This window comes from Maniola jurtina, chromosome 6, assembly GCF_905333055.1.
Source record: "Maniola jurtina chromosome 6, ilManJurt1.1, whole genome shotgun sequence".
NCBI classification, from domain to species: Eukaryota; Metazoa; Arthropoda; class Insecta; order Lepidoptera; family Nymphalidae; genus Maniola; species Maniola jurtina.
The window spans coordinates 9590067-9617121 of record NC_060034.1 but is presented as its reverse complement, the minus strand read 5'-3'; the positions used below and the strand labels follow the sequence as shown (position 1 = coordinate 9617121).

At 35.3% G+C, this 27055-nt stretch overlaps 1 protein-coding gene across 2 annotated transcripts in view; it reads left to right on the top strand.

Moving 5' to 3' along the window:
- The first annotated feature begins 410 nt into the window (after nucleotides 1-410).
- The window catches only part of LOC123866076 (paired box protein Pax-6-like), a 58964-nt gene continuing 32319 nt past the window's right edge, over nucleotides 411-27055 (top strand). Inside the window, exons 1-2 of one of the 2 annotated variants that reach the window (XM_045907403.1) lie at nucleotides 411-661; nucleotides 18203-18367. In XM_045907403.1, coding sequence (XP_045763359.1) covers nucleotides 532-661; nucleotides 18203-18367 — 295 coding nt within the window. In that variant the 5' untranslated portion in view covers nucleotides 411-531. Of the gene's footprint in view, nucleotides 662-18202; nucleotides 18389-27055 lie in introns of both variants that reach the window. The other variant, XM_045907402.1, reaches the window with a different exon arrangement.

The following is a 27055-nucleotide window of genomic DNA, read 5'->3' as shown; positions in this document are numbered from 1 at the left end:
ACCGAGCGGTAGAGCACCTGTCCCTTTCATACGGTTCAAGCTTAGGCTGAATCGCATGAGTGTGAGTAGGAGTAGTTTTATCCAAGCGCGGTTCAAAAAGGCTTTAACGCTCGCCGTTTTCTCGGACAAAAACCGCTCTTGTAGCAGTTCGTTGAAAAACTACAATATTTTCATGCGCTGCATATACGTACAGAACAGGACGGAAGGCTGCAAATGAATCGAGCCTCGCTGTAGTTTTGACGCGTTCGGAAATCGAATTAAGAGCGTTAGAGTGAGAGGTATATGGAGGTTCAATACAGTGGAGGTAGTTTTTTGTTATTGTTTAGCGGTGATTTTTTCCGAGGCGTGCTAATGGGAGTAGGCGCGCGAGTGGGCGCGCCGGTGCGGCAAGCGCGCTCTTCAGTGTTCTGGCTGAGCTTCAAGCGAGCGCGTGGACGAGGCAAGTCCGCCGTGGTGCCTTACTTAGGTTAATAGGACTGATTCGTGAACTGTTGTGTTGGTGCATATGCTCGCGTCCGCGGTGGCTCGACCATGTTGATATCGGCGGGCAGCGGCCCTACACCCGAGTTTTCACCCGTCTCGTGCTGCGCGTCCTGGAAGATGGAACCGGCGCCTCCAGCGCCCGCTTCCATCACACAACCGCTCAACATATCATCCAATGGTAAGCTTGCTTTTCCCACTATTTGTAAATATTTACCATACAACCTGCATAAAACCAACAGACATTAAGTTACTAAACAGAAACTGAACAGTTACATCTGAAATTTTCGGGAAAACTTGACCAAAAATATCTTATTAGAACAAGTTGTTCCAGTCAAAGAATATATCAAAATAGAATCTACCTACTAACTATTGTATTTTTGTAATATCTTTACACTGACGACAAAATCGTCAATTTGTTGATACACATCTTAGTTAAGTAGATAGTAGGTAGGTACCTACCTAGACAAAAAAATCGAAGTGCCTGTGACTCTAATAAAGGCCTACTTAATGTCATTACTCATTACACTAATTAATTGCCTATTAAGAAGATAAGAAATAACTAGAAGTATTTGGATAAAAAATCATAATATAATTTTATTATGTTTAAGAGCAGTGACAAGCCATTACACGCATCGTGCACGAATGTAAAGTATTCATTAAAGGCAGGTGAACTATTATCTCCTTTTATAATAACAATTAAAATAAAAAAAGGATAGTAAAAATGAATTTGTTCACTTACCTACCTATCCAAAATGTCAATTATAGGTACGCATTAACTTTAAAACACATTCTGTCACTTCAACCACATACTATTAAGAATTGTGACCGAAAAAAAACTGTTGTTTGAATTTTCTAAAACTAAGCTAAAAATAGTAATCAAGCAAACTTACGATTCTTTATAATGTAGGAGGGTATCTACCTGATGGTATTTATTTCAAAAATCAATTCATTCTTGAGCACATTAATACCAAGTAATAACATAATAATATTAAGCTTCAAATAAAATCATCAGCCGTCGGCATGTTCACTAATTTTGATTTATTATTTAAATATAATTGTAATTAACTAATTCCAATCATTGTTCTATTGTTTTTGGGTTCAGTAATAGGTAAAACAAGGTAACTAAGTACATATTATGTACGTACTTAGTTTCATTAAGTCTATCTATCTCTCTGCCTGTGCAAATGTCACAGCCAGACAAAGAAATTAGATATTAGAATTATTAAGTTGGGCACAATTTGTTATCGTTACATATGCGTATGTTCCAATTAATTTTTTTTTATTAAATCCTTAATAATCCTGAATCTCCTGAACATCTCAAAAAATGTTAAGGAATATCTCCTCGAGTGGAGAATACCTATGTGTTTAAAAAATATAAAATATGTCGTTTTTGAAAACAATTTTTCAGAAACAAAATATACCTACTTACCTACCATTTACGAAATAATAATGTGGCATTTTGCTAATTGAAAGTCTCAGCCTCTAATTCTGAAATTAACATATCAAAAAATTCTAGAATATTGGCATGTAGTCAGTTTATGAACAAGATAAATAACACTAATGTGAGACCAATAACTAAGTAAAGAACTAGCTAATAGTCAACCAGAATAATGCAGTTGGCGTGGTGTCAAAGAAACAATAACAACTTAGAAATCTAGTTTTTAGAAATAAAACAATAATGACGATTAATGATAAATGTATAACAATAATAGAGATTGATATTAAAAATGGAGAACTCCACGACGGGTTACCTGAGATAGTACCTACACTTCAATTGGGTGCTCAAATATTATGCACTAGCATACAAATTATCTCGAGCTGCTTTTGCCGACACGAAAATTAGACAATTTACCAATGTTTAAACAACCAGATTTGACTAGGTATTCTGGGATAAATAAAGTCGGTTTACTGACGATAGTTGAAAGTGACAACAAAGGCCGATTGTGCTTCTTTGTCGCTCGTTCCGCGCTCTCACTTGCACTTCAAGCCTTACATGGAACGCCTCAGAGCGAGGTAACGCCGCATGAGTCATGTTTTTTCGTGCGTGCAGCCGGCTCTATCGAATTATAAGACGTTGTCACGTCAAAAGTATGTGTTAGTCCATGGTATAATTCACCTCCATCAAATCCGTCCAGTAGTTTTTGCGTGAAAGAGTAACAAACATACCTACACACATACATACACACAAACTTTTACCCTTATAATATTAGTGTGAAGTGTGATGATATAGCTCATTACGGATACCTACTGTTAAACTTTGACCAATAAAAACAAATTGGATTGCTCTAGTCAATATTCATGAATCCATGGTCTTCGTAGTCCATGATTAAGGTCATAAACTTTTACCCAAAGTTACTTTTGACCATGATTTTGGGGAAAAACTTTTCTCCAAAGTTAACAAACAAATTGTGCAGCCGATTTATTTTTATTGACGATCACAAAGTTAAGGGTAACTTTAACGCAACTTTAACCACCTGTCGTGCAACTGGTCTTTAGTTGAATGCAGGTTATTTTAGTTATGAAAATTCTTGTATTACTTAATTTTTTATTCACCTTACCTGTACTCCTTATTAGCAGGCAGATTTTTCAATAAATAAGAATCGTTTAAGATTTTTAAATGTATGAGTAAGCTACTCATATCCATATCTAAAAATCTTAAACGATTCAAGTAATCAACTTATTGCCATTTTGTCAAAAAACTGTTTTATTATTAGGTATATATATTATGTAAGTACCTGTGTGTACCTACTATAGGCACTAAGAACTCAGATCAACATGGTCGCAATCGATGTTCATCTAGACATAAGAAAGTCTTTATAATATTTAGTGGTTTGGTAGCAAAAGGTGCAATGGGTGATAGTTGTCATTTATTTTGTCAACACAGCTGCAGTGAGTGAGCAAAATACTTGATCTACAGGACATAGCGAGCATTGTATCGATCCGGTTAATTAATCGGCAGATCGGCTGATAGATACCAGTAGCGTTTCCGGTGAAGGTTGATCATTACTCGATTAGTTGATAGTGAGTGACAGATGAAATGTTATGATTAATGAGAACGAGAGTCTTGCTTAATTTATGTTGAGCCAGTTTTGGTTCTTTGGACAAACTGTAAAAGTTGATTTCTAAGGCATTAGCTGGGTCTCCACCGTAATATATACGAATTGTTAGTTTAATCGTAATATGTTCATATTAACTGTAACATAGAAATGCAACTCTTCAATATATCAAAGTAGGTTGCATACGCATCGAATTAGAAGGAATGGAAATAAAATGATGTAGGTTAGGTTAAGCAAAACGATTGAATATAAGATTTCTTTATTGTTATTGTTAGTTCCTAAGTTTGCAGGTCATAAGCCGGTATTCAATAAACATCTTCCAATGCCATCGCATTTTATTATTACCTACCATTGCCTACCAGCATTAATATACTTCATGGCGACGCTGCCAGAAAAGCGCGGCAGGCTCACAAGGCATTGCTATAATACACGGCAGATCTACTGATACATATGTATCATCATCTGCAGCCGCTTGCAGTCCATTGTCATCTTTGACTAGTACGCCATATTATACTTCTGCTCCTGGTAAACAATCTACCTCTTTCCCGCTGTCTTTTCGATCACGTTGTGCCATAGTGCAGGTGGTCAGCTGAAATTTCTCATTCCAGCAGCTACGGCTCCAGGATCCATCCTCCCTACACATAGGTAGGTATGTGCCCCGCTCTGTTCCATGTAAGGGCTGCCACTCTTTTGCCAATGTCAGTCATCCCAGTTCTTTTCCTTATCTCCACATTCCGGTTAGACCTAATATTGCTCTTCCCATCGCTCTCTGTGCAACTTAGAGCCGGTGCATATGTATTCCAATTTTGCCGTTTATAAACAGCCTTAGCACATTTTTTTTGAGCTTGCTAAATTACAAAACAAATGCTTGATAGGCCTACTCGTATATGCTTGTGACTTGTAGAAAAGGCATCTCTGACAAATTGTAACCCCACGAAGTATTCCTTTGAACCCTCATAGTATTTTAATAAAGTGTGAAACAAAAAACTGATTGAAAAGGGTTACCGTTAGTCCAATTCATCCGGCATTTTACAAAAAGTGTACTTTTTGTACTTAATTGTATTTGTCACAGGAAATAAAATTAGTGCTAAATATGGAACTTTAGATAGGTCCAAGTACGTAAGTTTGTCTGTCCACTTCTTCTTCATAGATAAATATAATTATCTTAAATTAAATATGGCGGACACTCCGAGCTCGGGTCTCGGGTGAAACCTACTTTTTATTTTTACCCCGTTGATCCAGTACTCATTACGCAGGAAACCACAAAAAAAAAATACGCAGACGTTGGGTGCCAGGCCCCTCCCACTTTAATGTTCTGATCTTCGTATTTTAAACAAATTAATTGAAGGAATGAATAATAATATAAAAAAATAAAATTTTCCAAAATGTTTCTGTCATTTTATTGTTTGTTGGTTCTGTTAATTTATTATTTCTTTCATTTTTTTTGTAAACATTTTTTTAAAATATAGTAATAATGAGATAGTAAATGCATGAAAGATGAAATAAAATAATAATAATAATTTGAAGATAGAGCCGTGCTCATTGTCTGGATATATGTAGTTATTTGGCAAATTCGCCTTTTGCAGTAATTGGTAGAAATTCGGTGGCAATACAAGCTGCTAGTGATATCTATGGTACTCGTAGGTTATGTCGTTTGTTGCAATCCGGAAAACACTTATAAGATTGTTTTGTGAATATTATTGTTAAATAAACATTTTACTATCAGTTCAAAGTTAGTGAAAAGTGAATCTGAAAATTGTAGTAGGTAAGTATTATACCTACGTAGTTATCACAAGTATTATACTATTTTTAAATGTAAATCGTGAAAAATCACCAGTTTACATTTAAGACGATGCCACGGAAACCCTATAAATGCACGTTAGGTAATCTGACTAAATTACGTTGAACTAGATCTTTACTAGCGCACTACCAATAATTGTTAGAGAAATTTTTTTTAATGAGCATTATTAGCTATATATATTTTTTAAAGTGTAAGGCATAATTAGGGTTGATTCACATGTGCATGAAAACATAAAGAGGAAACCTGCATACCTGGCTCCTTAAAAAAGGCTTTGCCAAAAGTGTGTGAAGTCTGCTAATCCATACTGAGTAGGTATATAATATTATAAATGCGAAAGTGTGTCTGTCTGTCTGTCTGTCTGCCTGTTACCTTTTCACGGCCCTACAGTTTAACCGATTCTGACGAAATTTGGTACAGAGTTAGCTTATTACCCGGGGACAGACATAGGCTACTTTTTGCCCCGGAAAATCAAAGAGTTCCCACGGGATTCTTAAAGACCCATCCACTTAACCGATTTGTATGAAATTTGTTACCGAGGTAGCTTGCGTCCATGTACCTAATTGACATTGGCAACTTTTCGATTTGGCGATTCCTCGAGGGTTGACTTTTGACTCTTTGTATTATGGAAAGTCAAGGATTTCGTATGGAGATATATCTATACCTATATTTACAATTTCCAAAAGTACCAGTTTGATTCCCACCAAAAATGGTTTATTTTACGAAAAATGGTCATAAACATCAATGGTCATAAAACTATCAAAGAATGACGACATCATACTTAGATTTTTTTTTATTTTTTTTATTTGTAGGTAGGTAAGTATAAAAACAGTAGATCTTTATTATGATAATTAAATAACCAAATAGGTACCCGAGTAGATAATACTTGAAATTTCATTTAACAGCTACAACAACACTCTAAGCGGACCGCTTTGTATGTCACTCTATCGAGTTGGTTTGATCAGGTGTAGGAGTAAATCTAATTAACATTTAAATGGTGATCACGCATAATCAGCTGGCTGATAACTGAAATGATGCTGCTTAATTAGTAGACAAATGCGACTTAAGTATATTAATGAGATGTAATAGTCAGGGAGTTGGTGGTAACTTCGCTAGAGTGTGATTAGCATGTTATTAAGATGTTAGGTAGGTACCTACCCAATCGAGTTTTCAAGCTGGATAAACAGGCTAACAATGGTTGTGTATCGCTTATTAAAAATCCTATGCATGCCTACTTTGACACATTTTCAATTTATTACTAGCGACCCGCCCCAGCTTTGCACGGGTAACTTATTACAATTTTCTCAGGGATATCTATTTTTTTTTTTAAATATAGCCTATGTCACCCAGGAATAATATTGTAGCTTTCTACCAATGAAAGAATTTTCAAAACCGGTTCAGTAGTTCCAGTGATTACTTAATACAAAAACATACAAAAATTACCTCTTTAATATTAATAATATTATTAGTATAAGATAATAAATTCTAAGATGACATTTTAAAAGAAATATTTTGTTGATTCGAATTAGTTAAATGGTCAATGTAATCAATTATTTTTATTTATTTATTTAGAATTTTTTATAGCAAACACACGTAATACCTATACAGGAAAACAATACAAAATATAGAAGAAACTATACAAAAGATCAGAAACATACAGAAGATATCCAGGAGAAGATAGGGTATACAAAACCATTTGCCAGACGTCAAATCCTCGGATTGTATAATATCAAAAAGTAATAAAAAGTTAATAACTCACTAACGTGACAAAGTTTAACAACGAATTAGGAACATTATATTTAATTATGAAATAGCATAACGCTCAGCGCACACCAAGAGAGGGACGACGAGTAGAGTCGCAGTGCACTTGTTTAGTTTTCTTTGCCACCAGCTCCCTAACTGGAAAAGCAGCTGAAATGTTCACATTCCATTCACAAATCCGAGACACTTGTACACACTTTGCAATACATGACGTGAGTTTTGTATTAAGTATAATCTAAATATTAAGATGTAAATTAAGGTGTACATCACTTCAAGTAGGTACCTACCTAATCTTTTATTTTAACTTCCAAAAAATATTTTTTTTACGATACAATAAAAGATATAATTATACATATATTTACATTAAGGAGTCTAAAAAAATATTACAATAAAATATTATTAAGTATTTTTTAATTAGAAGTACAACAATTACCTATAGGTATACATCTCGTTCTCGTGGTAGGTAATAATGACGTTTGAAATATTAAGCTCCTTCAATTGAATATTGGGCCGATATATTATTTTAGGGTGGCCCTCATGTTTGTACAGTTTGTACAGTCCGTTATTTTTCAAGTCTTATGCATGAAACTAGGTATTTTGGTTTTCAATAAAAAATTAAGAAATAGGTGTTTCAGGATTTTAGGAAATTCTAACGGAAAGGGAAAGGAAAATTTAAAGGGCTTTCGCCGGCAGGTAGTGTGTTATACAAGAAGTGATTTAGGCTACACGGGATTTATAAGAATCTAATTCCAGGTGGTTGAAATTGATGGCAAAAGCTAGTCTTATAAAATAATAACCTAATCTGTGTTTGTACATAATATTAATGAATGCCTGTTCTGCAGCTCGTGAAAGTAGTAGATATTAAAATTGATCTAGTTAAACTGTATCATGACGCAAATATTTGAATGAATTACCTAAATCTGTCCAAATTTTATGAGCATAAATGATAGTTGATAGCGTGGTTTCGCCATGTTTTATTCATGATCAAGATGAGACAACTTTTTTATTAAGATCTTATGTCTCCATCGTGCGTTTAGCTTTGTACTGCTAATGATTGCTGGACCAATTATGTTCTGAGATTATCTATGATTAGAAATTGGGCAGAATATAATATATTAGTAATGTGTTATTATCTTAATTAAGTTAACATAGTTTCCTGTTAATAAAACCACGTGGCATTATTTTAATGATTTATTTATGCTAAGCGATTACTATATAATAGTAGTTATATCTACTTACCGGACTGCCTATTTTTTTATTCTGGGTGACTGTTATCATAACGTCTAGCGTCGGTATTGTAGCAGTAATTTTCTATCCATATTCCTCTTTAGGGTAGACCTCCATATACCATCAGCCACCAGCGCATATAAACAAACGTAGTGCAGTAGAACTGATTTTGTTTGTAACAATTTAACCTCAGCTTTTTATACGTTGGGATAGGGTTGAAATTGGTGTACTAAATTGAAAATAAACACGAAGGAAATTCAAATAACGACGCATGACGCGCCTGGGCAAGCCGCGCGTCGCAGGCCCATCGCGTTAATCGCGATGTTGCCTTTATGTCAAAAGTTTCGGCTACATTGCACTCAACTGGTGAGCATTGCGCCTGAGAAAGGATTTTGAAAAATTCCAACATGATCTTAAAAATAATTCGCCACGCGTCACGTCGTGGTCATCAGCTTGTAGCATCTAAAGAAGTTCAGCTTCTTTACAGCTGCTATTTGATACTTACCTACCTAGCTACTTCTGTTCAGAGGCGTCTCAATGAAAGCTGCTAAAAATCAGCCGCTCACTCGCTGAAAATAATAAAACTCAGGCATAGGTAGAATTATGTAGGTAATAGTTCGTCAACCAACCTTACAATACAATTAACTAAGTGCCTACCAGGTAAATATTATTTATCATCAATCCGTGATAGTCATAATAATTAACCTACTATTTTTTATTGGATGGTCTCAATATAGCAGTAGGTAAGAATTTTTGATTTAAAATAAGCTTACGAGTAGTTCCGTTGTTCATTAATCTGTCCGTCTGAATTCACTATTAAGTAAATCCTGTATATTTGCATTGAATATTTAACGAAGTTAATGCACGAGGTAAAATGCTACCTTGAATCACTCAGGCGTCCATAATCTCCATAGCTACTTGTTGGTATGTATATCAGATACCTACTATTGAATGAAATTCAACGAATAATTCAAAAACAAGTCTATTCATTTTTTGTCAATAACAAAATGATTTCAAGCTTATTTCGTGGTTTAACGACATACCTATTATAATATTCTCCCATGCAACTAGGTTGAAATATCGGCAAATAAAGTCAGCTTTATCCTGAAGGTAGGTTCAAATTATTAAGAAAATTATCTTTAGATAACATAAAAAATACCGGCATCATATTATTATTTCATACAGGCACATCTCTAAATCAAAGTTTTATAGTCAATTTAACACGAACAAACTCAATGAAATTCAAAGTGAATAAAAAATAGTGTTTATACCTTATCGCATCCATAATTCATTTGGAATTCCAGTAATTTAGAAGTCCAGTCTTTGGATGATTATTTCGTGGTTCTAGAGTGCAGTGAGTTGCAGACCATAGAGATGCAGATCTCATACAACTGGCGATAACTAAATATTACCTACGTAGAGAATAACTCAAAATTTAAAAAACCGGCTAAGTGCGAGTCAGACTCGCGCACTGAGGGTTCGGTACTCGGGCATTTTTTTCAACATTTTGCACGATAAATCATAAACTATTATGCATAAAAATAAATAAAAATCTGTTTTAGAATGTACTTACAGAAAAACCCTTCATAATATGATACCCCACTTGGTAAAGTTATCTTATTTTGAAAATTGAAACATATTTTAATTAAAAAAAAATGATTGATCATAAATTCGCGGTTTTCAGATTTATTGCTGTACTTGTGCTATAAGACCTACCTACCTGCCAAATTTCCTGATTCTAAGTCAACGTACCTTATAGGTTTTTTGACAGACACGACGGACATACAGACAGACAGACAACAAAATGATTCTATAAGGGTTCCGTTTTTCTTTTTGAGGTACGGAACCCTAAATATAGTGATATTATTGACAAAATCGACCCAGTGAAAAATTGAATAGGTAGGTACTTACTTAACTGGAAAATACAACTGGCTATTTATCTCCTTCTTCCTAACCTTATCCCACGCTACGTTGGGTCTGGTCGGTACAACATGTCTTGTTCCACTCACTTCTGTTATCCCTCAACGTATCCACCCCTTTTACACCCATATTCACTTTCACGCAATCCAACTATATCTACCTTTTCTTTGGTTGTCCTATCTTTTTCACATGCCTATTAATATTTTTCTAGGGACAATATAACTTTTTTCCTGACTACTTATATTATTTGATATTTCTTGTTAGTATATCAGGTTGTCAGTTTTGTGGGTCAACACAACCTCTAATAAATAATACCTCTCTGTTAGAGTGGCATTATTATGGTTACACTTCGAACGAACATTAAAATTTACACAAAAGGTGGCAATTTTCCGCTGCGTGGTGATATTAATAGTGGCGAAACTCGCAGGCGAAACAATGTTTTTCTTTTTGCATAAATCTTGCTTGCATTTGGATAAACGCTACATTGTATAACTCTTCTACCTAATATTAGTCAGCACGAACACCTGCCCGTTGGAAGAATTCGCGACTTTCCCGTGTTTTTAAAGAGTAGGTAAAAGTAAGCCTAATGGCGCAGAAATACAAAATAATATTAATATTCCTACTAATATTATAAATACAAACGCCTGTATGTCTGTCTGTCTGTTTATTTCTATATGTTACCTTTCCCATCCGTTTATCCGATTTTGACGTAATTTAATACAGAGACACCGTAGTTCTCGGAGACGGACAATAGGTATCTACCTATACCTACCTATATTTTACCTATACCAGAAAATCAAAGAGTTCTGTCGAGATATTAATAAATATCCTAAATCATGTAGTTTTTAATATTGACATGTTATGTATTTACTTAAGAGGATCATTGTCAACGATCCCCCGTCGATTTCCTACGTATGATATTATTGTTCTCATCTCTATCTGCCCTGGTTCGTGTATTCTCGGTTCCTAGATCGGTGCATTTGTGATAACCAATTCTAATTGCTGTGATTGGCTGAATTTACCATGTTCTTGCTGCGACAGTGAGTTTGAGCCACTAGCGGAACAATGTTAGCCGGTCAGAAATGATTGCAATTAGTCAACCTGTATGACGTCCGTGTTCTGTTTTTGATTACAACAAAGAAAAAATTGTTGTTGCAATCATCAATTTTAGCAAATAGTGAAAGAGAGTCGACCAATCAGAGGTCACAACTACCGTCACACTTTCTGTGAAACTATGGCAGTAGGCTTACCGAGTAATGAAAACAATTTTTCATTCTGTAATGTCATGTGGCAAGTAGGGTTGCCACCTGCCTCTTTTTGATTTACAGGCTACCACCATCAAAAATACGGGGTTTAGATTTGAAGAAATTTAAAAATTTGAAGTATTTGAAGAAATAGGCGGTGGTTCTCTCTGAAATGCATGGAAAGCCTATTTAGATATTTCAGTTTATTTGTAAGTTTTGTATTTTTTCTCTGTATGTTGCCGTGTCTTGATTGGTGAACTGTGTTTGCAATGTGATTTTAAATAAAAGATTTATTTATTTAAATAGCTTTTAAAAACTCTAGTTTTGTAAAGCAAAATGTTATACATTTCATGCATACAATCTTTGCATTTTAACTTAAATTTACATTTAACTTGTAATTCCACCTTCACAGTATCAATACTATGGCCGTAGCCAGGAATCGATTTCGGGAGAGGTTTTATCAGGGCCGGAACTGAATCCTGTCATGAGGAAAATAACATTCGCTCAACTTTATGGGCTAATTACCTGGTTAGTGGAATTTCGCCTTTCAATTTGACAGTGAGATAAAATACAACAATAAAAAAGCGCGAGCGCAGTGAGCGTAAGTGTTTTTGGTTCAATTACAGAAAGAATTAAAGTGAAAGGGAAACGAGTTTAGCCATAGCAAGATTTTATTTTTAAAGCTCCCTATCCATACTAATATTACAAATACGACAGTATATCTATTTGCCTATCTATTTGTTACCCTTTCACGGCCCATCTTCTTTACCAAAATTTTGGTACTTACTATTCAGAGGTAACTTGCATCCCAGACATAAACTTTTTAGCCCGGAAAATCCCCCACGGAATTTTTAAAACTCTAAATTCATGCAAACGAAATTGCGGGGCTTACACCAAGTAATACAAATTCAAAGCGCGAGTGAAGTGAGCGCGAAATGTTTGATATATTTCCAAAAAAAAATTGGTAAGCAAATGCAAGAAATAGTGTAAGTATTATTTTAGGCTTAGGTTTTTGACGGCTTCCCAGGCGCAGTCGCCATTTCTAAATTTCTGGTCTGGTGGGAGGCTTCGGTCATGGCTAGTTATATGGTTAGTATGGCCCTAACGGCCAAGAAATTAGACTGCATCATCACTTACCACTAGAAAAGATTAAAGTCACGGGCTAACTTGTATAAAAAAAGGCTAACATCCTCAAACCAAGCCCCGCCGCCTTGGCTACGACCATGATCAATATCGAGTGGGTTTCGGCTACGCATTGCCGCAAAAGGAAAATATTCTTTCTACTGGACATAACGTCAGTGTTCGGTTTCGCCAGCCAAGTGCGAGTCAGACTCACGCACCGAGGGTTCCGATTCGGGTATTTTTTTCGACATTTTACACGAGAAATCAAAAACTGTTATGCATTAAAAAAAATATGCATAAAAATAAATAAAAATCTGTTTTAGAATGAACAGGTAAAGCCCTTTCATATGATAACCCACTTGATATATGTAGTTATCTTACTTTGAAAATTGAAAATACTAATATTTGTTCATGAACACATGACAGACGGATAAAAGGACAGATGGACAGACGGACAGACGGAAAGACAGACAGACTGATAGACAACGAAGTGATCCCATAAGAGTTCTTTTTGCTTTTGAGTTACGGAACCCTAAAAATATTTAGTTTTATTTGCCCCGTATTTTATTTTCATAATTACCGGTTTCTCTATCCTGACATACGGGGTAACCAGTAAAATACGGGGCCTCTGGCAACCCTATTCGGAAAACACTGTCACATTCAAGTTAATGTCAAATATTTTGTTTTCAATTACAGAAAGCTGCATCAATCATTATTACAATATTTTCTTTGTTGTGATTGGCTGAATTTTTGAGTTTCAGCCAATAAACAGACTGTTTGCCAATTAAACGTCATAACAATATAAATGCCAGAAAGTTTAACCAAATAAAACAAACTTAATGAGAACCTAGTGAGAATGCAAACGGCACACAATTTATAATACATATTATGTTAGTCGTATATAATAGATATTATAGTAGTCGTTCACTTTGGTAATAGTCAGATTGTCATCAGTAAAATTGATATTGGTCGATGTATCGTAAATTATTGTTTCGGTGACAAATATTTTTATTATCTATTTATCTTTGAACAGAATGGAATAGAATGAAATGGAATGGAATACAATGATAAATTTTTATTCCTGTAAACTTTTAGGTAAACTTCAAAGTGTTTTTGGATGGTCAGAAAAATTTACCACTGGTTCGGAATGCCGTTCCTACGTTTTCTAGGGTTTCGTACCTCAAAATGAAAAACGGAACTCTTATAGGATCACTTTGTTGTCTATCTCTCTGTCTGTCGTGTGTGTCAAGAAAACCTCTAGGGTACTTCCCGTTGACTCAAAACCATGAAATTTGGCAGGTAACCTAACTGCGTAATTTTGGGTAGTTTTTTTAATCGATAAAGAAAGTTTGCGACATTGTTCAATAAAAAATTTGGATTCCAACTCCTCAATCCTGATGTTGCAGGGGACCTGACTACTAAAGCTAATGGGATTTAAAAAGTGTCGATTATTAATTGATATTGAAGGTATCTATACCAAGTAAACACTTTGTCGTTGACCTCAACCCTGATGCTGTAAGAAATTGCATTCCTAAATCCTGGTGATCCCTCGGGATTTGAAAAGGATAATCCGTTTAAATATTCTTACGTGATACAGAAACAAGTTGCATCCCGGGGACGGGCTATTACGGAGAGGCAACTTTTGTTCTGGGAAATGAAAGGATCGGGATTTTTAAAAACCTAAATCCACGCGAGCGAAGCTGCGGGCATTAGCTAGTTGTAAATATATTTAGAAGCTACTATAAGATAATAGATAAGGTACTTATTTCCTTATATTTTTATTGTATGGCAGCGCGCGGTTTTAAATTATAAATTGCACGTCCTGTCCTTTTCTGTAATACATTTTTTTCTCAATATCTACCGCTTTATCTCATAGCAAGAGTCCGTAAGACATAATACAGTGAAAATAGGCAAAATATACAATTTTTGCAGTTTCCACGTCAGTACCTGTCGAATTTTTCTAACAGTGTAAGCAGCAGAGCTGAGTTTACCATCAAGTGTTGATATGTGGGTGTTCCATAGAAGCTTTGCATCTAACATTATACCGAGAAACACGGGGTTCTCCTTTATTTTCAACATATGATTATTTATCAATGAATTTATGTCATTTAAGGTCCTGGTATTGGGCAGTGTGAATTCAACACACTTAGATTTCTTTGCATTTGGAAGTAAATTGTTAGCAATAAATCAGAGAGTGACCTGTGATATGGCATAACATATAGTATACATTGTCAAAAATTATAATATTAAAGCTGTGCGTATTGCGTGAGGAATAGGTTGCAAGAGAGTTGCAACTTGCAGGGTTTGATGCATACGCTATTGCCAGCAAACATGAGACATATTTTTATCTACAGGCAACGTCTGAGTAGGTAACGCATACGTCTAACGCAAGTTGAAATGTATTTAGTTAGACCTATCGACAAGTTTGGAGTCGGGTGCAGTCTAAATGTGGCCCGTGTGTTTAGACTGTCCGTTTCTGTCAGTTTCACGTGTCGTCCCCCGCACTTCACCACCCCGCTTGCACAAATCGAGACAGCACGAAATTTTCAAGATTTCTGGGTGTAATTTCTGGTTTTCGTAGTTCCCACATAATTATAACAATATAAAATATATAACGATAATTTTTTTACTACATAATATTCATTAAATTTTCTAGGTCTGTGGTTTTTCCAAATTTCATTAAATTGCTTCGTTGTCTAGAAAAACGAGCACAAAGTTGGGCCTTTTTTTAAAGAAAAATACAAATCTTTGAGCCCCTGTAATTTTAAAACTACATATTTTTAGAAAAATCTAAAACACCACAGACACAGATATTAGTTTCTAGACTATGTCTGCAAAATTTCATGGACTTTGGTTGCTTAATATTCAAATGAAATGGGAACTACGATTGTATGGAGTAAGTGACGGAGAGAGCTCTGTTAATAGGTAGACCGTAGACGCAGGCACTAATAGTCAACAATCGAAATCAATCCAGCTGTAAACTTTTCAAAGCAACAATAATAATAATTTGCCTACCTACCGAAAAACAAATTAATTAAATTCCAAATTAATTGGCTCGGTTTATGTAGCTAACTTTTTACAATAAAATTGGTTATATTGAATTCTTTTGTTGTATCCTCTCTCTGTATTTAATGTCACAATTGGGTTATTACGTATATTTATTGTTCATGTGAGCTCTCTGAAAACCTGTCAATCAACTTTAATTTCGCATTAATTAAAGTTGAATCCCGTTTATGATCAGCACGTAAAAGATAAGCATGTCATTTGCATCGGTCGTTAATTAAATAAAGAGCGCTCGTAGCTACGGTAATGGAAATAGTATAATGAAGTCATAAAACCCTAAAACCTTATCGGTCAATAAATAAAAGAGAGAACCGTGCGCCGAACTCAATGCCAGTCAATACATTCTAATCAGTGATTTATTGGCCCTAATCCTCAGCAGAGCACAAATAAGCTATCTTGTCGACTTAATGTTGTATCAGCTCAGGCGTGAAACTCCCGCGCACCACTAAGTGGTCCTTCCAGTTTCCACTCGAAATATTTTAATAAGGCCTCACTGCTCACGCACCCAAATAAAAACATACACGCACTCACCGACATGAACGCTCTCTAAAACCTCGCTCGATTCCAACTTACCTTATTTATAATAGTAGCGACACTAAGACTCTACATTTCGCTCTAAACGGTGTTAATTTATTGACCGTGGGCAGATAATATCACTTTTTTCTCCCATTATTGAAGCGATTACACCAGAAATTATACGTCGAAGTCCAATTCCGAGCCTTGGATCGAATCGTTTACCTCAAACCAATATAAGACTTAACAAAGCTGCAGTAAGAGCCGTTTTAGTTTGGATGAGACTCGAGCTCGGTCGTACCTTCTCGACGAAATCGCCTTACGGACTTGCTAATAAAAAGTGTAAAGTTATGAGCAAGTTATGCCACTTGCATTAATTTTGATGCTTAACCTGATAAACAAATTATAGTATATTAACTTAATAGCTTAATTTATAATTGAATGTGTTACGATGTGTTCATAAGAAACGCATTGTTACGATCGGCCTTTAGCATATCTGGTCGCTGTTAACGACAAATTGCTTGTATAAATATACATATAACTGTTCCGAAAGCGACACCGTAAGCGCCCAGGATACGTTTTAATTTCGTTTCTCACTTATTTTGCGGACAAGTTAGTATATAAAATTTTATTACTGCACCATTTTACTTGAATGCACTTACGAAATGTAACTGTGTTCCACATAAAAAGTGTATCATCAGATGCCTTTCAATATAATTTTGAAATTGGTTATGCATATTAGAGGGGACTAGCACCGTGCTCTGTTATAACGGGTAGTGATTGTACAAAGGGAATTTTCTCACGCTTGCTCGATGAGCTATCTTTATCGTGACATTCGCTTTTGATAAAAGTATTTTCTAGTCCTTTGCCGCCAAGTGATTCACTTCTATAATGAATAACCGAGGTCAACTCAATTGTACAGTGATATGGTAAAAGGTAACGCCAGCGGCGTTGAATTATATGGACACCAAAAAGAGGAAAAACTCCTTCAACGATACACATCGTCCCAAATGACTATTGTGTTCCAATTTTCATACCTCATTTTAAATAATTCCTTTGGGCGCGCTTTCTTACTCATTATTTCTTCTTTTTTGTTTGTAAGTAAGTAGGATAATTTGTTTCCCCGAAAACATATTTTTTGACTAGACATAATGGTGTGATCTTTTCCAATGTATGTAGAAGATAGGAATACCTACAACCAGCACGTACTTATTATATTCAAATTCAAATTCAAATTATTTTTATTTAATTAAACTTTTACAAGTGCTTTTGAATCGTCAAAATAATCTACCACTGGTTCGGAATGCTGTTCCTACCGAGAAGAACCAGCAAGAAACTCGGCGGTTGCTCTTTTCAAATGTACAATTTACAATAATATGCCATACTGTATACAAGCAATTGCAGCGCCGTGTATTGCTGGAGCGAGTCAAATCCAAGCTTTTTTGTCATTTACATAATCTTCGATTGTATAATAAGCTTTTTTCAGGAGCATACTTTTAATAGATTTTTTAAACTTGTGTAAAGGCAAGTCTAAAATTGATAATTTTCTTTTTTTCCTGTTTACCCCTTATTTTCTTTTTGAAAGGAAAATTCAAGATAAATTTTAAAAATTGATCTTAAATATGTAATTACAGATTGATGTAAAGTATATATTACTATTTTTCACTTATGGTTAACATTTGCATATTATAAACACTATAGGTCTCCACCACCTGACTCCTCGACCTTCACGAAAGCTTTCCAATGGTGAACGAATTAATAAAATCGGTAATGTACATTTTTTACTTATTTTTCCAAACTGCAGAGCAGTTGTTATTGGCGAGTTCGTAATCAGATAAGAGAGACACGTGCACTCTAATCTTATATAGGTACCTAATACCTAAACTAACCTGTACAAACAAAAGATATAATTTATTAAGTACGTAATAATTAAATCAGCTATAATAGTCAAATCACGTCCAAGGGTATAAATAAACTGTCTACCTATAAATATATATATGAAATATTCGTTCCAGTGCCAGTATCTCCATCTTCATCGGGCGGAGGCTCCGGCACCGCGCTGTACCCGGGCGCGGCGTCGCACCCCCTATCGTCATTGCTGTCGCAGCAGAGGCTACTGGAGCTGTCACGCTTCGGGCTGAGGCACTACGACATCGCACACCACGTGCTGTCTCAGCAAGGTGCTGTTACTAAACTGCTTGGTAAGCTCTTGAGCTATAAGACAATGTGAGGATTTAAGTAACCGCATACTTACAGTAGGAGGAAATAAACCGGGCAAGTGCGAGTCAGATTCGCGCGCCGAGGGTTCCGTACTCGGGCATTTTGTTCGACATTTTGCACGATAAATCAAAAACTATTATGCATAAAAATAAATAAAAATCTGGTTTGTGCAACGAAAACTTGCGTAGCCATTATTTACAAGAATGACGTGATACCCAAAGTAGATACCTCCTGCACCGAATTAGTATATTTCATTACAAGTGTGGAAAGGCTGTCATTGCAAAGAGTTCCGACATATGTCTACCCGAGCCGAGGCGTAGCCGATGGCGAGGGTTGACAGTCGGAACAAGTTGCAATGACGGTTCCGCACGTTTACTGAACGACTATTTTTAATACAGTTGCGAAAAAATGAAGCAATTTAATAAAGTAATAAAAACACAATATACTCAACTAACTTAATTTAATTTAAAACAACTTTATTGTTAATAGATAGAAAAAAAGTAGGGTCGAAATTACTCATTTTATGCAACAAACAACTAAACTCGCAAAGAAAATTTCTGAAAAATAGCGCCAACCGTGGAATATAAGCAGAGTTTTTTTTATCTTCACCCATTCTGGTAGGCAAAGGGAACCATGCCCATACAGCCAAGTCTTCAGTAGAAGTTTTTTATTGATATGAAATGAAAATGAAATTTAACGAGATGAAATGAAATGAAACCAAACCAAACTCATTCAATCAAATCATTAAATCTGATATTGAAACAAATTAGTAGCTTCTTTTTAGAAATATACGTATTTGCATGAATCATAAAAACTGAATTTTTTTAGTAAAAACTTCATGGTTGGTTTTTCTTTTTAATAGACATTATTTTGACAGTTGGGAAAGAGAACGCACGAGTGCGGGAAAGGTAAAAAAAAAGCACGAGTATGTAATAGCCCACATCCCGAACGCTATACGTCCCTGCAATACGCCACTTTTTGAGCAACTGTATTAAAAAAGTGAATTCGGTGCAGGAGGAGTGACAGGGACCGTATTTGAATGCGAGTTATCAGGGAACACGGCAATGCCCCCGCCAAGACGAGCTAAACGAAAGGACAAGGCTACAACCTCTCTTTTCTGGAAGCATTTCGTCGTATTTTTGAACCGTCATAGTTTGGGTCCTGATAACAGAAAGCTGAAATTTTCAGGATAGATAACTTTTTAACAGTGCAAGCATTATGCACTTGTGAGTATGGTTGTTCTAATTTCTAACACATACCAACCGCTAAGTTGAAAACTATATAAAAATAACGAATTGCTTTTTAGTTAATACTTTTTATACCAATATCTAAATACCTTTAATATTATTTAGATACCTATAATAATCTGTATTATTTCAGTAAGTTTACTTTTCGGCATCAAGAAGATTTTTATTAACGCGATAAAATTTGCGATAAAATAAGCAAAAACAATATTGAGTATTGCCTCCTCAGGTCCTTTTGCTCGCTTTGGATGGCTTTCCGCATCGGTTTTATTGTAAGTGAGACCCTGAATATATAATTTAATAACGCCAATGATAGCATTAATCGTGTTTGAAAATAATTTATCGATTTTTCCTCAAATAGTGCTTTATTTACTGAATACAGTTATTTAATACTGAGAATATCATAGTCTCAAAGCTTGTAAAAGTCAAATTATAAAATTTACCCTAAATAAAATTAAAAATACTAACGTATAAATCTTACGTGAATTGCAATAACCATTTTACTTATCAATGAAATCATTATTTAGTAGATATTACCCGCGACTTCGTCCGCGTGGATTTAAGGATTTTTTTAAAGTAACGGAAAATCTTTGCTTTTCCAGGATAAAAATTTGCCCATGCCAATTTACGGGACGCAAGCTACCTCCGGGATAAAAGTAGCCTATGTATAAGCCCAGGATATTAATTAACTCTCCACCAAACATCAAAATCGGTTAAAATGTTGGGCCGTGAAAAGCTAGCAGACAAACAGATACACTTCCACATTTATAATACATATTAATAATAATAAACTGTGGAAGATCAAATGGATAAGTTGTATGAATGGATTTCACGAGAGAACCCATTGTGATGTATGAGGAATTTACTATTTATCATCTAGAAATAAAGAAGTGGTGAATAAAATAAAGTAGGTATACCTAAAAGGTATGTGCAGATAGTACTAATAAAATTATTATATGTAGTTCTGAAACAGAAAGATATATATATTATAGAAAGCAAAGCTCTTGGGGCGATGCGACTCCCAGCTTTCTATTTTTTGCTGCTTAGAGGTTCGTAGTTCGATTTTCGATTTGATTATTCTAATAAATATGTAACCATAAAATTGCCTATTCGCATAAGTTTTGAGTCTTGACACTGCTGGAACAAAGGTGACCATTATTTATTATGTATTTTACACCATAGAGTTTCACTGGCTACCATTCTGCTCAAATTCGTTTATTTCAGAGAACCGTATGATACATGGATAGGTACCTACTGGGCATGTATAGACCTCACTACAATTAACACGTGTATTATTAATGGAAACTCGGTTCTTCATCGTAGCATTGATTTATACTTGTACATGCGATCTCAATAGAACTGCCCCGCGGCCGGCAATAGCCTGCAACTAAGTTATTTGCGATAATTACTTCACTGCCCGCCTAGAATGATCAATATGTTGTACAACTGTACTGCATAATAACGCAGAATATTATTTAAATATAGTAACAACTTCCCTTGAGTTTAGTTGTAGAATAATCGGGTGTTTGAAAATAACGGGTGATGACGATGATAGCGGGTGTCTAGAGATAAATGCAAAGCCTCAGAATTAAAAAGAAAGAGCCAAAACTACGATTCCCCAAAATTTCCAACAGGACAATCTGCTGTCACCTTTTCGGTATCGGTCAGTGGCGAGGAATGGCGTGAAAGCTTGAATTTGAATTGAGAAAAGTGAAATAGTAACTGAGTATTTTAATCTCATTTAGTAAACTAACTTGGAAAATCGTAAATGAAAAGCTCTTCTTGTTTATTTTAGAGACTGTGCTACAATAGTACTAGGTATGTAAGGAATAATTTGTAGTAAAGGTTAAAGAGTATTGGTGGTAAGTAATTAATCGAAAGCAATTAGAAAAAGTGCGCTCGTGACTTCAAATCTCGGCTGTTCACTATTTGAAATCAACGATAAGTATCGTTCAATAAATCAAAACTCTTTATATGATAGTCTAAGTTTGCCTCACTGATAGTTCATAACATTACACGCTATATTCTGTTAATTATAGGACAAACGGGCAGAGTAAGGATTTCACATCTCCATACAATTTTGGAAGTTTTTGGTAAAAACTTAGCTAAGAATCCGGAATCCAGATGACAAACAATAATGTGACCTCTTAGCACGGAACCATTACCAATCATCCTCGCTAAGCGATTAATATTGCCAGTTGAATAAAACAACTTTCGAATTAGGGGTTCTGATATAACGAAAGGGAATAATCTACACCGACACCGATCCAATGACCAGTCGGCGATTTGTCGAAAGCGATGGAGTTTGGATTGTGTTTTATCTGTTTCCTAATAACACGGTTGCGGCAAAAATCTCAATTGCTATTAATCAACGATAAGCCATCGCCGGAGTCTCGAACGGAGCTGCTATTGACGAAAGCTTAGATCCTAATCGATTCATAAAACTTGCAGCGTGTTAATTATAAGCCACCGGACTGCGACGCCGCCGCGGGCGCCCGTTACCCGTAGGTACCTGTGCGAGCTCCATGTCAAAACTATCTTAGCATCGATGATTCTTGGCATTCACATTCGTTCTCTTTGTAATTATTATCAATGCTTCCAAAGCGATCGCAATCGTTTGGATGTAAATCGGAAACATGTTTGCGAATATATTTTTTAGAGAAAACAATAATTGGTGTAACTCCAGAAAACGACGATGGTATCAGATGAACTTGATTGTAACAACCAGATGATTATTCGCGTTAAAGAAAAATGTCTGTTTGGTTTAAGCCTTTGGGTGATTGTAATATTTGGTTTTACTGCCATAGGTATCTACTTAAGATTGATTTGCAAGTGCTTAGGTATTCTTGATCAGGCCGTGGCCCGTGGGCCAAGACTTTGGACTTACCGCGTAGTTTATTGGAATCAAAGACCTTTCTTTTCCTATTAATACAGAGCTCGTCAGAATAAGTAACTACAGCAGTGTCTTCAAACTGTCGTAATATTTTCAATATTTATGTATGATAGAATTATTTTCTCGGATTATTGCAAGCTTTTTTAAACCTTTTTAACCCCCGACCCAAAAAGAGGGGTGTTATAAGTTTGACGTGTGTATCTGTGTATCTGTCGGTGGCATCGTAGCGCCTAAAGGAATGAACCGATTTTAATTTAGTTTTTTTTTCTTTGAAAGGTGGCTCGATCGAGAGTGTTCTTAGCTATCATCCAAGAAAATCGGTTCAGCCGTTTGAAAGTTATCAGCTTTTTTCTAGTTACTGTAACCTTCACTTGTCGGGGGTGTAATAAATTTTTAATTTACACTTGTTAACTTAGCAGTTACATAGATAGAGGTAGGTATACAGTGTACTGGGCCAACATAGTTCCGGGCAGTGAGGGAACTTCTACCAAAACGTCTAGGCTTTGACGTCACTGGCTGGAGTAAAATTTTAACTTACATTTGACGTTAGGTAGCCCTAAAGTAGCCCTATTTTTCTTTGATTTCACTCACCCATAGCACAGTTCATGACCGTTTGAGAACTTCTAACAAAACGTCGAGGCGACGATGTCACTGGCAGGCATCAAATAGTCCTCAAATGATAGTAGGTACATTTGACGCAGGTACGAGTAGTAAGTAGCCCTATTTTTCTATGATTTCACGTCACCATAGCCTAATATTTGACATATTATCATGGATTCAGGATCAAACTGAGAGTTCCCGCACTCTAGTTCATTCTGCGGCATTAAATTATTATCTCGTGTCAATTATTGAACAACGAGCGATTTAAATGCTCAATAATAGACGTAAAACAAAGTACTGCCGACAATTAGCAATAATAATATCATAGTGTGTAGTTAGCCGAGCGTGAGTTGTCATTGTAAAACTGGTAGCGATTTAATTTGAGATATTAGGTTTGTGCTCTACAATTAGGACACATGCTCACTTTGTGTTTGCTCAAGAATCGTGAAAGGACGATTTCAAAAGCAACGGTGCGTGAGTCTTCCGCTGTATTATCATGGTTCATGATACGCGTTTTGAACTGGCGTTGAACTTATTTTGGCGTTGAGCTAGCAATCTAACCTAATCTATCAGCCTGTATGCGACATAGGCCTTTCCAAGAGTGCACCCCTAAACACGGACTTTTGCCTTCCCTATCCATGGCATTCCTGCTGCCACCATCTTTAGGTCATCGGTAATAACTGCCTAAGTTAAACAAACTTAAGTTCGTCTAAGTTAGACTGGAATTTGAAATACATTTAATAAAATATTACACCTTTGAGCGTATTGTCAATCAATTTTAGCCTTTGGTGATTTCCTAACGTCACGTGTCTGTTTCCCACGGAAGCCTGGCTACCCGCCCAGGGCCGTCATGTAAAACCACTTACGAGTTTAACATAGCCTAGCCTTAGCTTAAATGTTATTATCTAGCCTAAACAGCGTGCCGTGGAAATGGGCACGCATAAATAACCTTTCAATCAATACAAACAACTTGAACGACTCTTAAACTCTTATTAATATAATAACTACACTCAAGAGTGAAGTAGGTACTAGTCACTCAAGAGTTGAGTTGATCGTGAAGCTTTGCAGCCTTATAGATAAAACTTCATACCTTTGCTGGAGAATTAGCTTTGATCTTTCATAGTTACGTTTCTATTCCCACATTGTTGTGCTTAATTATATTTATAAAGTTTTAGAATCATAATAATATGTAGAGGAGACTCTATGAATAATACCTTCACATTATGAAGTGCGAGCTTTTACAAGAACATAATGTAAAAGTGTCCTGAAAATATTATGCTTAAATATCACACTGTTGCTAGTTTGGCCCAGTGCCTAAGTATAGGTACGCTATTTCTCGGGGAATGTTGAGAAAAGCTTAGTTTGGGATTTTCCAGTTTAATTTAAAGATTTGTATAGGTAAGTAGGCAGATACAATCAAATCAGCACCATTGTTTTTACATTAGGTATATACATACTTAATACTTACTAAAGGTATATTGATATGCATTTTAAGTACTTCATAAATATACTTACATACTTAGTTAAGTTCTTTTACCTAGTCTAACTTAAGCTTTCTAAACAACCAAATAAACAAAAGTTACGGAGTTCATAGATAATTTACCATTAGACCAGTCATTTTATTTCGATATGAAACGCTGGTAATGATATCTACTCAAAAAGATTGTCTGCGGATCGCCGCGGCGCGTAATGAAGCCGTATTTAGGCATTGGTCCTATAATCAAAATTGAATTACCAGGGTTGACATTCTTTCCATAAACTATGCTTTTTCTTTTTACGCTCCAATTCCCGTGAGTCAATTTGAATAGTTAATGATCTTTGCCGTCGAAGAAATGGTATTTTTAGCCAACTTTTCTATGGTAATGATAGTCCAGTAGGTGAGACGATCAAGCCTTTGTTTCTTTCGGGATTTCATTTTACAATAGCGTTTTAATATAATCTTTGCACCATGACGTAGGTAGATAAAGTTTTTAGTGAAAAAGTACTTAATTAAGTTTAACTAAGTCATAAAGTTCAAAAAGTATCTAAGGAAAATATAACTAAAGGTAATTGCGCCGCGCCGTGATGGTTAGTATCTAGGTAGGTATAAGCCTATTATTCTGAATTTCTTAATTTCTCTTCGTATTACTTTCGGCACAATATTCTGTTAAATATTGATTATAATTTACTTAGGGCATTCGCAATCTCAGGATTACCTATGATAAAATATGAACAATAAATTAATGACAGATTGACAGCTTGTATCCCAAGCTTGTATCATGAAACTTTGTTACGCAAATGTTGTCTTTCATTTTATGAAAAACTAGCCGATGCCTGCGACTTCATCCGCGTGGATGCAGGTTTTTAAATCTCCCATGGGAACTCTGATTTTTCGGGATAAAAAGTAGCCCATTATCCGGGTCTTTAACTAACCAATGTTAACTACTCTAGGTAGGTAGAGATGAAAAATTATACAAGATTAAAAACTAATTTCCTTTCTACTTAGATTTTTATATAGTTAATAGTGTACCATTTTGTTAAAAATGACATTTTTATGCAAATATTATTAGTGTAATGTTAATTAAAACTTATATCTAAATGTTTTAATTACTCTGTAACACATACGAGCAAGTAATTAATAGCTTATAAAATATTTTTTACGTCACTTTATATACAACAATAACTTTTTAACATAAAAGTAGACCATCAGAGATTTAGTAGGCTCAAATAGTTTTTCTACGCAAAAATGTTGAATAGGGGTCTATATAGGGGCGTTCTTTAGTATAAACACATAGGTACGAGCACGTAATTAATAGATTATAATATATTTTTTACGTCACTTTATATGTATAGGTACAATCACTTTTTAACATAAAAGTAGACCATCAGAGATTTAGTAGGCTCAAATGGTTTTTCTACGCAAAAATGTTGAATAGGGGTCTATAGGGCAGTTCTTTAGTATACAAAAAGAGGGTTTTCCTATAATACACTAACTAGCAAAACATGAAAAAAATGTTTGCTCAAATGTAAAAAACTAAGAATAGGTACAAGTGATGTTACTTATATTGAATTTTGGTGTCGCTTTGTTGTCGTAAAAATCAAGGTTTATTTCAGACATATTATTGTAAGCTTCTGCAGAAGCAAGCTGTCTAGTTAATTTTTGGACAAAAACTCATCAATCACCGAATCAGGCATCGTTAACACACGCGTTGCATTAAATTTTATAAACCAGGTCTAATAGGGTTACCAAATATACGAGTGCTTTTTTCAGGACATTGCTTTTTACCTATTATGTCTATCATGAATTATTATGTCTATCTACAGAATCTCTATCTACAGAAATTAAACACCTCTAGCGGGTAGATTTAAAAGTTTTTTAATTTATAGACTAGCGCTTAGCTACGATTAGACCTGCTAGCAAGTGGTAATGCAGTCTATGTGCTAGTCATTTTTGATTTGAAAATACCCATATTAAAAGTTCGAGGGAAAACTTGATTCATATAATTTATTCAAGTTAATAGTTTCAGGTGACAAACCTACGTTACCTACACAGTTTAAAGTAAAGTCGGCTTACTACGTGATACGTCAGTCTATTTAATAGCACCAATCTCGAAAATTGTAGAATGGATTTTTTCATGTTGTCGCTAACAGACGAGTGTGTCTCGAAAAAATAATTTAGGCTGGCATCCACTAGGTAACTTTGCTTAGATATTACTTAAGTCCAATAGCATGACAGACCGTTAAAGTTACGTTACGGTTATGTTAAACTTTGAGCACCAAAAAAGCTAAATGATTTGCCCAAGTCAGTGTTCAAAACTTCATCATTAAGGTGAGGTGACATTTTGTCCAAAGTTAACAAACCCTAACTCGTGCAACCCTTTTTGCTGTTATTGGCAATCAGAGTTTAACAGAAACCGTAACGTAACTTTAAC